This window comes from Budorcas taxicolor, chromosome 7, assembly GCF_023091745.1.
Source record: "Budorcas taxicolor isolate Tak-1 chromosome 7, Takin1.1, whole genome shotgun sequence".
Lineage (NCBI taxonomy): Eukaryota > Metazoa > Chordata > Mammalia > Artiodactyla > Bovidae > Budorcas > Budorcas taxicolor.
The window spans coordinates 87651069-87667449 of NC_068916.1; the positions used below are offsets into that span (position 1 = coordinate 87651069).

At 41.4% G+C, this 16381-nt stretch overlaps 1 protein-coding gene across 4 annotated transcripts in view; it reads right to left on the bottom strand.

Annotated features, from left to right (window-relative positions):
- MEF2C (myocyte enhancer factor 2C) overlaps positions 1 to 16381 on the bottom strand; it is a 177412-nt gene that overhangs the window by 40306 nt on the left and 120725 nt on the right. For 2 of the 4 annotated variants that reach the window (XM_052644071.1, XM_052644069.1), the window contains exon 5: positions 4044 to 4181. In XM_052644071.1, the coding sequence (XP_052500031.1) occupies positions 4044 to 4181 (138 nt within the window). Of the gene's footprint in view, positions 1 to 4043; positions 4182 to 4240; positions 4385 to 16381 lie in introns of all 4 variants that reach the window. The other 2 variants (XM_052644070.1, XM_052644068.1) reach the window with 1 other exon arrangement.

The following is a 16381-nucleotide window of genomic DNA, read 5'->3' on the forward strand; positions in this document are numbered from 1 at the left end:
AGACCCATCAACTCTAGATGCTTTAGGAAATGGTTATAACAATGTACCCATGTTTGTAAGAAATTGGCATTTTTTCTTTTTCAACTTTTCAAAATTAAGAAAATTGAAAGCATCTAGGTACTTCCCTGGGGGTCTGGTGGCTAGGACTCCACACTCCCAGTGCAGGGGGCCCAGGTCTGATCCCTGATCGGTGAAGCAGAGCCCACCCGCCATAACTAAATATCCTGTGTGCCGCTAGGATGAGCCGGCACAGCCAAAACAAACAAACAGCATCTAAATTTAAAAAATTTTTGTCAAACAATGAGAGCCAAGAAGTCACTAAAGACTCCAAACTTGCAAAGATTTCAGGGGCAGGCTCCAAATTTTAGAATCCCCCAAGAAAGGAAAGAAGAGAGAATTTTGGGTGATTAAATAAGATGATATAAGTAGGACTGGCTGTATAATTTGCAGGGCTCTGGGCAAAATGAAAATATGGGGCCCTTTAAAAAATTGCTAAGAATTTCAAGATGGGGACAGCGCAGCACTTAAGCAGGCGTGGACCAGGGGAGCAGGGCCCTGTGCAACTGTACAAGTCACACACCCACGCTACGGGCCCTGGCTTTAGGGATACAGGCATGACAGCTAAAACGTTTTTAGTTTCTATCCCTGAACAAATGGATTATGGTTACTAAAGTGAGTCACTGCGGTCAGAAAGGTATCTGAACTCTTATCCAAAACCCATGATTTCCCAAACTTACCGCAAGGAAAAGTCCAATAAAATATTTTTAATAAAATATTTTTAGTTAACAGGCCCTTTTTCATTTAATGGGAATGACTGAACAGAATTCTTTTTTGGGGCCATAGCTGACACTCTCACTTATGAACAACCAGGACCAGCCTGCTGAGAACTAGCAGAGAAAGGAATCACACAATGCTGATGACTAGCGACTACACTTGGCGGGTGTGTGTGCTGTCGCTTCAGTCGTGTCTGACTCTTGGTGAACCCCTGGACTGTACCCCATGGACTGTAGACCGCCAGGATCCTCTGTCCATGGGATTCTCCAGGCAAGAATACTGGAGTGGGTTGCCATGCCCTCCTCCAGGGGGTCTTCCTGACCCAGGGATCGAACCCCAGTCTCCTGCATTGAAGGCAGATTCTTTACCCACTGAACCACCAGGGAAGCCCAGTGACCTCGCTTGCTGGTATCCAAACCCCTTCCAGGCTGCCCCACGACTGTGGCCAGTGCTCGCCACCCCCTCTGCCTGCAGCTCCTCACAATGTCTACACCCGTGGGCGTACCCATGGTCCTCTCTCAAGCACCTGCTTCCCCACCTCAAAGCTACGGAAGCTGAATTCAGTATAAAAACAGAGGTCATCAGGTGGCCAACCTCTCAACTTACCTCTCCCGGCTGCTACTCTGACTACATCTGCGAATCCTTCTGGCTCCCAGCCCATCCCCCCTCCTTGAGAAGCTTCACCATTTTATCCCCATTTTATCTACACGTCCAATCTTTTCCTTCTTTAAGTGTTCCTCCTCGGCATATAAGTCACTTCAAGTACTTTTCTACCCCCCTCCTCGATCCTAGTTACAGTCTTCTTTCTCACTCTTCACAGTTCATTATTTGAAGAAAACACATCCACACTCTCCCATTTCCACTTCCTCCCTTCCTGGTCCCTCTCAACCAGTCTTGCACTTGCCCTCTCCTCCCTTCAGCCCATTTCCTAATTCCTGGTTCCTCAAATGGAGCTGTTTTTTTGTCTCGCTGTGAAGCCCAGCATGAACCGTGGCAAACCCCACACGAGGAAATGCTGGTCGACAGGATTCCAAATCAGCCATGAATGATTTCATGTCATTGAGGAATATGGGCAAAAATGAGATGGTACCAACAGGTGACTGTGATATTAAATTCTCGATTTGAGAAGGGAAAACTCTTCAACCTGGGTCTCTGGAATAGAAAAACACCCTTGTAATGTTTTTAGAGAGGCAGAGACACTCTCTCCATACAAAGGGCAGAGTGTCCTTGCCCTGCTGTAAATGTTTTAGCAGCTGTGGAAACTTTCAACAAAATTTACTTCCAGCAACTAAACGCGATGCGCGAAAACTGGGCTTTTCATCGTGGAGACTGAAGCACTTACTAAAGAAGCGGGGCCTTGGAGGCACAGCCTGGAGCTGTATGGCTCCTTCTCACAGCTCTGCCTGTGAGCTCTAATGTGGTTTTCCATCCCCTGCCGCACGCCACTGCACCTCTTAAGAAATCATGTATCCTGATTTTGAACTCTTTGCACGACAGGATGAAATATGGTGAGGGAACCCAGGTATGCATTACACCTCTTTCCCCCTAGAACACAGGGGAAATGATCCAATGTGCAAACATGGGCATCCTCCCAGATCTCTGGGGGTTAAAGCTCCACACACACACGGAGAGTGACTGCCAGTTCTACACACACGCCCCTTTCCTCACCGTGCCGGGCATTCCTCCTGAGACACCTAACGTGCTTCACCTTAAAATCTCAACATTCACAAATGCGCCCAGCAGCTCTCAACTAGGGTATTATATAGTGAGAGAAACTCAGGCCATAGGAACTAAAACTTGGCCCAAAGGAGCTCCTTCTTTCCTTCTGCTGGGCAATAAAATCCTAGGAGATTTCACTTAAGAATTCTGGCTGCAGCAAGTATGCATTGCTGCCTCTGATAGGAAACGTTTCATTTGACCAAGCACCCACTGTGGAAATGCTGTATGTGGTCCTCGGTCTTATGAAACCTTTAAGAGTTTACAGCAGTTAGCTTTCCTTCATGATAGAGAGAATTAATAATTCTGATTCAACAAAAGATTTCCTGTGGACATTATTTCATTTAACAAAAGCAGCAGATATCTCTTTATGAGGACATGAAGTTTAACAAGCATACATTTTATAAAGAAGTTTTAAGGGTTCAGTATAATCCAACACCGTCTGATCTTGCACCTACTATGTGTAAAGCATTCATTTATCTTGTGAGTGTCATTGTGGGTTTGGCCTGGAGCTTTTGTCCTCAGATATCTGCACTTGTAATTGCTGAGGCCTGTTTTCACTACAGTCACTCTCAATCCTCAGGTTTCAGATGTTTCCCTAAGTTAGAGAAAGTGTACTTTTTTGAGAAAGGAATTCACTACCTACTGAGGAGCCTGTATACAGTGAAGGTTCAGACACGAACATTCATTATTCAGAAAGTATGTGAACCTCAAGTTGTAACACTTTATGTCACAAAATGAACATCACGTGATTGATGACAGAATAAAAGGTATGTACTTTCCCCCTCTATAATATGTGGGCAAACAAAATAATACATGCAGAGTTATTTCTCTTAAATATCTGGCAAGGCATATGATTGATTGTTAGGAATTTTTTGACTTGGTTAAGACAAAATTTAGCCAAATGTTAAAGCATGGAAAATGTTGACGTAGGCAAAGCGAATATTCTGATAAAGCTGTAACATCACCCCAGCACACAAACATGTTGAAATCTTACCGTTAGGCTGTCATGCACTCTGCTTCCCTGCAGCGAGCATTAGCTTTAACCCTTCAGTGCTGCTGCTGAGTTTCATGTTTAGGGAGAGGGTGGAAGCTTCACTCAGGAACAAGCTTTTACTTGGGTGATGAGCTGATGAGCGGCAGTTTACGCGAGAGAATGGCCGTCTCACCCGTGTATCTGATCTCAGTTAAAATATATCTATTTTATAGTCAATCCTCGTTCAGAAGGAGACTCTCAAATTCGCGAATGCCTGGTGATTTGTGTGGACTGTGTGTTTAAGAGATTGTGTAAATTCTGGGTGGGTCATGAAGATCTTTCTCTTCCTCCAGTGAACTTGCTACCTCCGAATGAACTTCTGAATGGCACATCGTTTCGATGACATAACTTCAGCAACCCTGAGGGTTTGCTTTCCAAGTGAACGGCCCTTGGAATGAGATGGCTATTTTCTGGGTTTGCTTTTGCAGCGTTGCTGAGAGAAAGCCCTCACTGAAAGGGTTAAGGGATGTTACTGCAGCAGTTATCAGCAGACCAGCCATCTACCTTTGGTACTTACAGGAATTTTATGGCTCTTGATCATATTATCAAATTCTTCATTAATTTTTTTGTATTTTTCTTCAGTGCGTGGGGTGAGTGCATAAGAGGAGTCGGGGTCGGGGCTTTCACAGCCTTTGTTCTCTTTCTTGTTCAAGGCCTGCCAGGTTCAGAGAAATATCAAGAGTAAAAAAAATGAAGGGTGTTTTGAGTACTTACACACAATCTTTGCCTGCTGATCATTAGATCAATATCTTCGTTAATTTTCCTGTACTTGTCCTCAGACTCAGGGCTGTGACCTACTGAATCGTCTGCATCAGGATCTGGGCTGTCACAGCCATTAAGGCCCTTCTTTCTCAACGTCTGAAATACATAATTTGGAAAGTTCAAACCTAGACAAAGGCTGTAAAAGACATTCAGGGGTGTCATAGACGTTCAAGCTTGCCAGTATTTTAGGTTATTACATGGGCTATATTACACGAGGGTAAAGAAACTGTAGAGAGAAAAGTGAGTCATTTCAACAGCGCACTCATTACTACTCAAGAAAAAAAAGTAAAAGGGAAATATTCCTTCTAAAACCAAATTCAACGAACAAAAGATGGGATGAGGGTCGAAGTTCCATGATTTGGAATGCATACGTGCTTCCAACATCTAGTGAGAGACAATCACAGAAGAATACAAGGGGGCAAATTGCAACACTATTTTCCCACGGAAAAATTAGAAGTTAGGGCATTACACAATGATTTCTGAAAATGTGATCTTGACAAAAGCAGAAATGGTGGAAAGAGATCCCCGGTTGGAGCTGAACATGACGACTGGCACTAAAAGCGTCCTGCACTCCACCTTTGGATATGCACTTGACAGCGAAAGGCAGTAAGAGAATTCAGCTAACATTCTCCCGAAGAACCCATTAAGAATGTTTAGGCACTGTGATCAAAAGCAGAATCTCTTCGCTTACTCTGGTTAGAGTTCTGTATGTGAAAATTTGTACTAAAATGGATAATACTGAGAAGTTGTCTGCCTGAACAGAGGCTGAAAGAAAAGTCGACACAGCTGAGCAGAGAGCTTCATTAGGAAGGAAGAAGTGTGTGTTAGTCGCTCAGTCGTGTCCAACTCCTTGCGACCCCGTGGACCGTACGTAGCCCGCCAGGCTTCGCTCTCCGTGGGATTTTCCAGGCAAGAATACTGGAGTGGGTGGCAGAGGATCTTCCTGACCCAGGGATCAAACTCAGGTCTCCTGCATTGCAGGCAGATTTTTTACCATCTGAGCCACCAGGGAAGCCCTAGGGTTTCATTATCATGAGCTAAGTAAGAAAGTCAAAGAACACTGCGGAGAGGCAACCAAGCCAAGAACTACCAAACTAGCACAAGCTCCTCCTGCTGCAGCTCAGGAGGACCACCCTGCGACTGCCTCCTGACACACGAAAGTGAAAACTCAGTGCTTCCTCTCCAACCTCCTGAATATACGTCTGCTCTAGTCTCAGCTGTCACAGAAGGATAAATACTCATATAACGCTATAACAGGAAAAGTATGAGGCAGGAGTCCTGAGTTTTCACTTTCCTTTTTTAAAAATTGACGGTTGTCAACTTAATTGGACACAATCCGAATTTACAGAGAGAGTTACGTTTTTAGAGATTATAAAACTTCTGATTAATCAATCACACAGCTTGCCATGTACACTATAACAGATTAGCAACTTTTCTGAATTTTTCCAGTACTACCAAATCGTTTCTGAAGAGCTGTGTACCTAAGTGCCTCTCATTCATGGAAAGTTCAGCAGAGCTCATCTTTATTAAAGATCAAATTCACATACAAATAAAGCAAGAGCTGCGACATCAAGCTAAGGAATTCAAAACTGAGATAACACTCCATTTTTAATTCATGCAATTGGGGAAAATAAATAAAACAACATGAGTTAAAAAGGGGGTGTAAGTCTTAAAAATTTAAACTCCTTAGCTCTTATTGATGTGTAATACAAATGTAGTGCTTTAAAAATTAGTTTGAGGCACTAAAGATATTCACTTAAAATCAAACTGAGAGCTACCATTTTGAATACATCTATGATACACTGTGGCTCTGTAAATATTTATTAATGTTACAGTGATATAATATAACAAATAAACATATGGTTACAGCTTATTATGTGGTAAAATGTTTGAATATTAAAATGAATATTTTGACACACGATGATAAAATGTACATTTACAATCTTGGGGAATTTATAATTGGTGGGGCCACCTGTCCCCCTATCATGGATCTACAGCTACCATTTTTTACCCAGAATAAGTACTTCCAGAGGGTTCCTACAATAATACCATTGAGGATGTCACAATATATTAGAATAATAACCTCATTTGCTAACTTAACTTCCTATATTTTAAACTTTCATTAGCATTATCTCAATTGCAAAAACATTCTTCCCTGTGATGACTATTTGTATTATGATGTGGTTCCACTTTGATCTTTACATGCCCTTGAGCTTTTAAGAGTAATTTCTGAGTGTCTTGCATCACACTCCATGGATTTTTCATAAAAATTCTCTTATGCAGAAAAAATATGTAAGATCAAGTACATATTATCTGATTTTTAAAAAATTTATCTACTGATTTATCTCTAAGGCATGTTAGGAATATTCTTATATAAACCCCTGAAGTCTTATCTTTTATAACATTAATCTGTAGTCTTATCTAGATGGTAGAATTTTCCATGTGCACCCAAATCTTTTACCCAACAAATCTTCTTGTGATAACTATAGTTGTTTTGATGTGCAGATTTTTGACAACAGAACGCAAGGGTTAGGAGAGGCCTATCAACTGTCATTACAATCCATCTGGCACGTACATGTGTGCTAAATATTCTTACAAAGCTTTCCGGGGTAGATATTTTGTTTGGTTTATGAAAATTCAAACATCAATTACACTTTATTGAAAGATCTCCACAAACATTAACTCATTATCTCTCACAAATCTTCCATGAAGATTTTAAGGAAACCTGATGCCAGGTCTCAGGCCAGCAGAGCCCGGCATGACGACCCCCCAACGCCTCCTGCCAGGGTGCCAAGGGGCCACCATGCCTCGCTGAGGCTTTCCCACACTTGTGAAGTGTAAAGTGAGAGATGTGGAATAGATCTCTCCCACTCACACAGAGCTACAGCAGTGGACTGGACACTGAAAATACTAGGTAGAATTTTTAAAAATTAGGCTGTGGGAAATATTAAAGTATAAAAATATGGCTAAAATATTGATACTTCTTAGATGTTAAATTTTAGACCAAGTAGGAATGCTTGTTGTTCAACAAAACACTTCTCAGTTTATAGATTAAAAAATGAATTAGATCAATAGCTCCTTTATACCTGAAGAATTAAAAAAACAAGTGGCATGAAGTCACATAGGAAATGGAAGTGATGGGAGTAAGACAGAAACAGCGGCTCCTTTGCTCCCTGTAAATGTTTCTTGTATCTGACTATCTCATCCTACAATGAATATCACCACTATTAAAGTAACAAAATATCTCTACCATTTACTTTTTATTTTAAAAACTTTATATTTTATTTGTAATGGTATGTTAGTTTCAGGTGTACAGTAAAGTGATTTAGTTATACATATACAAATATCTATTCATTTCCAGGTTTGTCTCTACCATTTAAAAGCACTTACAGTCTTATTTCAAGTTAAATTGTGTTATTTAAAAAAAGTGCATTTTGAGATATACAAACACAAAACCCAAGAGCATATTAATATTGAGTTCCAAATTCCCATAACCACATAACCAGAACATTGAAAAAATTGTTCAAAAATATTATTCTCGGCTGAGAGCTTGTAAAACACATTTCTGCCAAGAACAAATGATTACAGTGGAATTATAAAGCTCTGAAAATGGAAGGAATGGCACAAACTTTACCATTGTTTGAATGTGAAACCTTAAGAATAGTCTTATCCTTATTGTATCAAAAATCGACAGCTGCTTAATGATCACAAAAGAACTGCTATTAGATTCAGCCAAATCTGTTATTATCATAGTAATAAATAGTTGCTATTAACTAAAGGGATTACTAAATGGATAAATAAGCATTATTCTTTATTGTCTTTTTCTAGGAAGATCAAAATTTCTGTTGCTGGCCTTTGAAAGCATCTCTGATCTTTTATAAACCCAACTGGTCAGGTAAGGCAGGCGCTTATATCATTATTCTTTCACAGGGGCTAGAAGTCCTGTATGTATTAGTATATATTGTTAGTGTCTCTTGGCTATGTTTTGAAAAGATTTATTCCATATGTCAAGAGAAGGCAAGATATCTACTGAAACCACCAGTATCTCTGGCTACACATCTGAAGAAACTTCCCTCAGAGAACTCTGTAAATCTGGAGTCAGCCTTCCATGTGAGGGTGACACTGTGGGGTAGATCAAGTGACTGCACAGGCTTCTGGGATGTTTTCACCAGGCAGCGACTGTCATGCAGTGAGCTGAGAAAAGCCTTTTCTTAAGAGAAGTAATCAGATTGACAGAAGGTGATACACTCCAAACAATGTGCAGACAGGTAATGCAAAACCACGTGGACTCTCCCCTCCCAGATAGGTGGACATATGGACCCTGCATTCTTACATTTGTTCGCTGGGAAAACCTGAAATACATAAAGCTGACGGGGATAGCTGACAGGTGCTTCAACAATTCTAATGAAAGAGATGTAGGGACCAGATTCTATGTCATTACTGAAAGGAATATAAATGAAAAAGAATGCCACATGGAGCTCTCATGTCTTATCTTAGGCATTATATTATCAACTAGAAATATTCCTTTGTATACAGTGGTTAAAACTGGCTCCCCTTTCTTAATTATTTCTTGTTAGTAGAAAAGAAATAACTAAACTATTGGCCTTTTTTTGATTATATGCAAACAGTATATTTTATGTTGATGCTATTTAAGTAAAATTCAGCTTCTGTCAGAGACCCACCATCACAGATTAAAAGCTTCCAATCATTCAATTTCTTTCCATGTCTGCAGTCTTAGTCCTCAAGAATTTCCATCATCTTTCTTTTTCTGTGCCTCCGCATTTCAGAACAGAAATTTCACATCTCCTTGTTAAAAACCCCAAACCTCCCAAATTATTAATTGTTGCTGAAATTCAAAGAATCATCCTTGCTTGCACAGCTAACTTTACCCTTCAAAGGGTTGATGTGTCAAGAACACACGCAGGAACGGTTACCATTAGTTCAGTGAATGTCTTGTTCACACAATACTCAAGGAAAAAGAAAACACATCAACTTCGGAAAAATAGCTTCCGTTTCTCTGATAGTAAATCATTTTTGTGCTTGTCTGTCACAGTTTTATGAAGACAAGCGTCTGCTCTTCACGAGCTGAAAAATCTTTAGAAAGCAGTGAGTCCACACAGGCACAGGAGGTGCCGTTGAAACGGAGACTGCCCACCAATGAAGTTTCTGAGTGCGGTTCATGAATAACCCTTCTACTCTGGTGCTGATGCTTATGACCCTGCTACTTCCAGGCCCTTCAGTATCCGTGGAGTGGATGCTGCCCTAAGGACTGTGCTCTGTGACTCACGTCATTTAAAAAACATTCAGCGAATAATTCCTGAGAACCTTCCATATGCCAGATACTGTTTTGTGCACTTGTTTTTTTTTTAAGAGAAGTAGGCAATACAAATTCAAACCAAAAAGCTCTGACTCAACCTATAATACTCTGTTTTTTGGTGATTTCTAGCACAAATCACTTGGAGAAGGCAATGGCACCCCACTGCAGTACTCTTGCCTGGAAAATCCCATGGACGGAGGAGCCTGGTAGGCTGCAGTCCATGGGGTCACTAAGAGTTGGACACGACTGAGCGACTTCACTTTCGCTTTTCACTTTCATGTATTGGAGAAGGAAATGGCAACCCACTCCAGTGTTCTTGCCTGGAGAATCCCAGGGATGGGGGACCCTGGTGGGCTGCCGTCTATGGGGTCGCACAGAGTCGGACACGACTGAAGCGACTTAGCAGCAGCAGCACAAATCACTTAGGCTGGGGGAAGATCAAATGCCAAGAAATTCCTTCACAGGTTTTAATAATCAAAACTGTAAGCATTGTCTCTACTCTCGCTCCTTGTTCCATAGTTCTTCTTTGTTCTTAATATAGAAATGAAAAGGCACATTAAAATACTGTGAATTCAGTACAATCGGTAGGTAGACTTTAATTAGACAACCAAATCATAGCTAGTATAGAGTAGGAAAAAATTAAATTTTACTCCAAATTATCCATTTGTGGTAAAAATTTTCATGAAAAATCAAAAATATAAACCTTAATAACAGTGCATTTCTCTAGGTTATTAATGCTGATTCTAACCAGATATTAACGCCTACTGGGGAAAGGCTGGGGAGAGATGGGGTATTTCATTGTTTTTGCTTTTATTCCTTCCCTCAAAAGATAATCTTAACATCGGACTGGAAATTTTTTTCACTGAATACTTTTCCATCTTTAAATAATGGAAGTAAAAATTGAAGATATGAAGATTTTTAATGTACAGAACATAAAGAAACATCCACCCACTTCTCCTAGGGGCCACAAATGATTTCATAAAAATATTTCGAGGGTGATAGTTCCTCGTACTGATACTCTAATGCTGACCGAGGGTTCCCTGGCCCTTTCTCATGCCTTCTAGAAGGGAGGATAATGCTGTATAAACACTGGCCTTTCACATTTCTTGTCTTGGCTCAGCTGGGCTCACCAACTGGAATGTCCCCAAGGAGTATTTGCTTCCTGGATGCAGACAGTCCTCCTCCAAGGCAGAGCTGACACAATCTTTTCCTCTCTGTAGACTTCTCTGATCACTGGGGCTGAATTAATTTCTCCCTAATTCATGCACTCATTTATTGTATACATTTTTTTCCTATGTGCTTTTATCACAAGTTATTATTTATGTGTTTGTCTCTATTGCTAAATTGCTCGGTCATTATAGCACCTTTCTTTATTTACTTTGGAAGCTGCAATATAGAACAGAGTCTGATACACTGGAGGTGCTCAATAAATGCTCGCAGAATGAACAGAACACATATTTCCACTTCAGTGTTAATGTGTGCAGAGGTTTCATGGCTGGACAGAGGCTACTGTGCTGGTTGAAGGTAAAGACGGTAGGGGGATCTGGACCTCCTGACACATATTACCAAGTGCCACCATGTCAGGTGTTGTCTATGGTCCTCTGGACGCAAGGATGCTTTTTCTGAATATAAGAGTAAGACAACCTGTTTGTATGTTTTATTTACATGTTTTTCTTCCCAAGAGTGAACTCCTGGAGGTCAGGGATCATTTACTAGTCATCTTGTAACACTAGGACTTAGCACAAGGTCTGCCGTGTAGAAGCTTAATAAATGTTTGCAGCACTGACAGACTGGATGGATGGATGGACAGAACAGGAAAAAGTGTTCACATGCTCAGTGCAGGATTTTTGCAGCTGCAGTTTCTTTCTTCACATTTTATATTATTATTTCACACTGTTAAAACTCAGTTATTATTTCAGTCTTTCCAAGTAACTGTTATGAAGTGACTATTTTCTGAAATGGTCTGCTTTTAACTTAGAAAGCAAGGCAGTACAGGCATAATTTGTACTAGGAATGAAACTGGTTATAAGTCACGAGGAGATTTATATCATTAAACACTTATAGTGTGGTGTATTGGTCTACATATGGAATGTCAGAAAAACGAAGCATTTGTGAAATCTTTAAGAGCAAAAAGCCATAAGTATGTAATCTCAGTGATGAAATGAATAGGAGGGAAAAAGGGGCACAGAATTCAGCGCACGAGAAGAAACAAGGGAGTTGTATTTTAGGCAGCATGTATAAGGTTAGAAAAGGAAAAGCAGAAAGCTTAAAGAACAGTGAACTTCTGGGAATGTGAGTCAGATACTATAAATCTGAAGTGAGCATGTTTCAAAATTCTTGGGCCAAGTTCATCTCTTCCCCATTCCTGGACGCTGTTCCATGTCCTCGCCAGCTTTGACATCGGTCTTACTCTGGGCCAATCTTAGCCTGGAGGATTCATGGAAAATCAGGGTGATTCTAGGGCCAAATGATTCAGGCTTCCTCAGGATTGATCAGTGGTTTCAAGCTTCTAATGAACGTCTCTCCCACCACACCTCCTTTGGAACCTGGCTAGGCATGGGTCAGGAGGCTGGCCTAGGACACGATGGAGATGAGGAAGTTTGGCAGGAAATGTCTCCTGACATCTGAATCCAGGAGCGATCTGAAGTGAAATATGAAACTGGGAACATTTTAATATACAGTGACTAAAATGCATGCTAAAGTGTGCAGTTAATCCTAATAATCTCTTATAAAGCAAGTTTAGAAAATAAAGGCTGGAATATAAAATAAAAAAGCTGAAATACAAAGGATCAAACTGTAGGTGAGTTTGAAAAATGGAGGATGCTAGCGATTTCTTAAATAAGGAAAGAAAAGATACGGCAGAATTATAAATTAAACAAAGGTTGAGAAAGAGCAGAGAGGAGCACAGGCACAAAGATCAGGAAGCAGGATTTTCAAAAGTATGAAATATGAATGCGACTCATCTACTAACCTTTTGGACTATGGCATTTTACTTGCAAATAGGTTACAGGGGCATAAAAGCAGATACTGGGGGCATTGATTCTTTAAAAATAACATGTTGAAGCATCATTTATAAACCATTAATGACTTATTTTAACAAAAGAAGATGTATATATTATCTTGAGTAACGACAGTAAGGTCAAATCATTATTTTTGTTTCTCTGTAGGCTCTTATCTAGTAAATGCCTTTTTATTCAAGTTGGGCCAAGGCGTGATTAGTCATTTGAAATGGGAGTAGTCTTCACTGCCTTATTTATCAGTCAGCTCAGGATTGTACTTAGTCATCATACTTCCTCATTTCTGTAGAGTTCCCATGCTCTCCGCTACATCATGTATTTTTCCACTTACATTTTTGCTTCCAACATCTCCTTTCATCCATTCCCCTCCCAACTTTCCTTTCCTAGCAAACACCACACTTAGTTGTTCAAGCTGGAGACCCAGATCACCCTAGATTCCACCATCTCTTGCCTCAGCTATCGTTGTTTTTTTCTATTTGGTCTCCTATCCTGAGTCTGTTCCCTGACCCACTTTCTGGTCAATCATTTTTCCTTCTTTTGGCAAGGTCTGATTACAAGGCAAGTCTACCTGTTCTTATAAACCATGTCAGCTCCTATAATGTTCAAGCTGCTGTTGCTGCTGCTAAGTTGCTTCAGTCGTGTCCGACTCTGTGCGACCCCACAGTCGGAAGCCCACCAGGGTCCCCCGTCCCTGGGATTCTCCAGGCAAGAACACTGGAGCGGGTTGCCATTTCCTTCTCCAATGCATGAAAGTGAAAAGCGAAAGGGAAGTCGCCCAGTCGTGTCCGACTCTTTGCGGCCCCATGGACTACAGCCTACCAGGCTCCTCCGTCCATGGAATTTTCCAGGCAAGAGCACTGAAGTGGGGTGCCATTGCCTTCTCCATGTTCAAGCTGGAGACCCTGAAATCACCCTAGATTCCACCATCTCTTGACTCAACCATCGTTTTTTTTTTTCTACTTGGTCCGCCATCCTGAGACTGTTTGTTGCCTGACCCACTTTCTGGTCAATCATTTTTCCTTCTTTTGGCAAGGTCTTATTACCAGGCAAGTCTACCTGTTCTCATACACCATGGCAGTTCCCACCAGCCTGACCTACGAGTTTTCACTGCAAACCCTCCGCCTGCCTCTCCAGCACTATCTCCTCTCTTCTCCCCCAGCCCTCCGGGTTTTGCCAAGGGGGAACTTTTCACCATTTCCCAAGCTGGGTAGGCCTCTTAATAATACTGTTTCGATATGCGTCATTCATTCTTGTCTGGAATAGCCTTGTTCACTCCTCCCCTCTGCTACACAAACCACAGTCATCTCAGGACATCTACTGCCTAAGGCATCCCATGCTCTGTGAGGCTTCTTCCTAATTCTCCCGGGCACTTAGAGATTCCCATCTCTGTACCTCTAGTCCCTTGGGCAGCAAGGGGATCAAACAGGTCAATCCTAAAGGAAATCAACCCTGAATATTCATTGGAAGGACTGATGCTGAAGCTCCAATACTTTGGCCACCTGATGCGAAGAGCTCACTCATTGGAAAAGACTTGATGCTGGGAAAGAATGAGGGCAGGAGAAGGGGACGACAGAGGATGAGATGCTTGGATGGCATCACTGACTCAATGGACACGAATTTGAGCAAACTCCAGGAGATAGTGAAGGACAGGGTAGGCTGGTGTTCTGCAGTCCATGGGGTCATGAAGAGTCGGACAGGACTGAGTGACTAAACTTCAAGAAAGCCCCTAAGACCCTTAATTTTTTGTATTTTCTTATAATACGTGGTGTTTCAGATTGTAATCTGTTTTGCCACATTGGCCTCACTACTTGATAGTGAGTCTGTTAGGGCTGAGTATTTCTGATGCCTGACAGAGGGTCTGATTAATATATGTGGGGTCAATGTATGTTCTCAGTAACTGTTCATTGGATGAATGAATAAGCAAACAAACTTGACGGTCATCCTTTCTAATGGTGACAGACTAATTGAAATGAGTTGGGTGGTCTCCTAAGGTGACGGTGTTATTTATTTAATAAAATCAAGTAAGTCAAAATTCAAGGTGCACGAGTTCTGGTCAGTTAAAGCAATCTCTGTAATTACTTCACGACTGTAGCACAGCACATCCCGTGGGAAGCAGAGGAAACAGTGGAAGTAACATAAAATATTGTAAATGGGACCCGAAGGGCTTAGGCTCTTTTGTGGTTAGAACTGCTGAATCCGAAGCATCACGGGCTGATCCTTTTCACAAAAGACGCTCTTGCGTCTTCCGGCTGTTGGTGCTTTAAGTCACCACCAACGGGACACAAATGCAGTGGGAACCAAAAGTACTGCGAGAGGTGCTTTTGTGCACTCCCTTCTCTGCTTCCCCTCAGAAACAAGGCATTGCATTTGAAGTAAGCTGAAGAATCATCGGCAGTTGGGATCTACAGTTTAACACTAGCTTATCAGAAAAGCAGAAAGTTCTGGAACACATAAAAGGCAACACAAAATAACGCAAGATAAAGCGACTTGAGGTTGACATCTGATCGACTCAAGTTCTGACGATTTTGATCACACCTAAGAATGGTACCTGAGGCAGCCAAACCTCACTTTTGAGACAGTCAGGCACTCCCAGATGAAGGGTGATGTTGCTTCTTTCCCTCGCATCACCCTTGCACCCTGAGCCTCTGCCAGGCTGCAGAGAGAAAAGTGCTCCAGTGGGCTTGGCCCTGCCCCACTCTCTGTTGGGCTGGCCCTTGGTCAGATGGGGAAACCCTCTCTTTGCCATTCAATCTCACTGTTGTATTAACAGTTGCCATGTCTTCGGTCACAGGCTGGCCCAACACTCACCAATAACAGACTTTTCAGTCTGGGATATCACTGAAAATACTGTTTTTTTTGTTTTTTTTTTCTTCTATTCCTCAATTTATTAAATTGTGGGGAGAGAGATTTTCAAGGACCAATTCTGGATTGTGAATATAGATTTTATTTATTGATGATATCCTTACCTTCTTCCTATGATACCTGACATTCAAACTTACTTTCCTAATTAATTTCTCTCTCTTCCCAATATCTCCAGTGAGTGACAATAAGCCATTCTCTACTGAAACCTCTCAATTGAAAAGTTTTGATTTTGGTTATTCTATAGAGTTTGGACAGCCATGCTAGGAAAGGGTCTCTTACACTCCACCTTCCCAGCTAGCATACCCTGGGAAGAAGAATCTAAGTGCTAACTCTGAGAGTTTTGCCTGGATCGGTGGTATGCCATCCAAGAGACTAGTATTAATTACTGTGTTAGCACTCGTGGCTCAAGACTGTACTGGTCTGACTTGACAAAATGAGGAAGAGCATTACAGGGACTGTAACACATGAGGCCCAGCAACTGTGACTGCCAGGCGAGGGGAGAGTCTCAATGTGTTAGAACAAACCTCCATGAGAGCAGAAACTTTTTTTTTTAACCTCTGTATCCACAGCAGCTTGAATGTGCCCAGCACATGGATAACACCCAGTAAATATTGTCGTTAAAAGAATAACAGAATCCAAGGCTGCAGCGCCAGAGGTTCTTATTTAAGATGGAATCACAATGGGATCTAAAAACACACAAGCAGCAGCTGTGAGGTCTGTGTTCAGGGCGTGAGCTGCTTTCATCCCTACCAACCACTCTCTCTAACGCCATACATGAATTTAAATTATAAAAGGGAAGAATCATGAACTACAGGGTTAATGGAATTAATATGTCTCTCTTTTATGCTTCCTCAGAACTCTGTAACTAGTATTTATTTTATAATGTTCTTGTCTTTA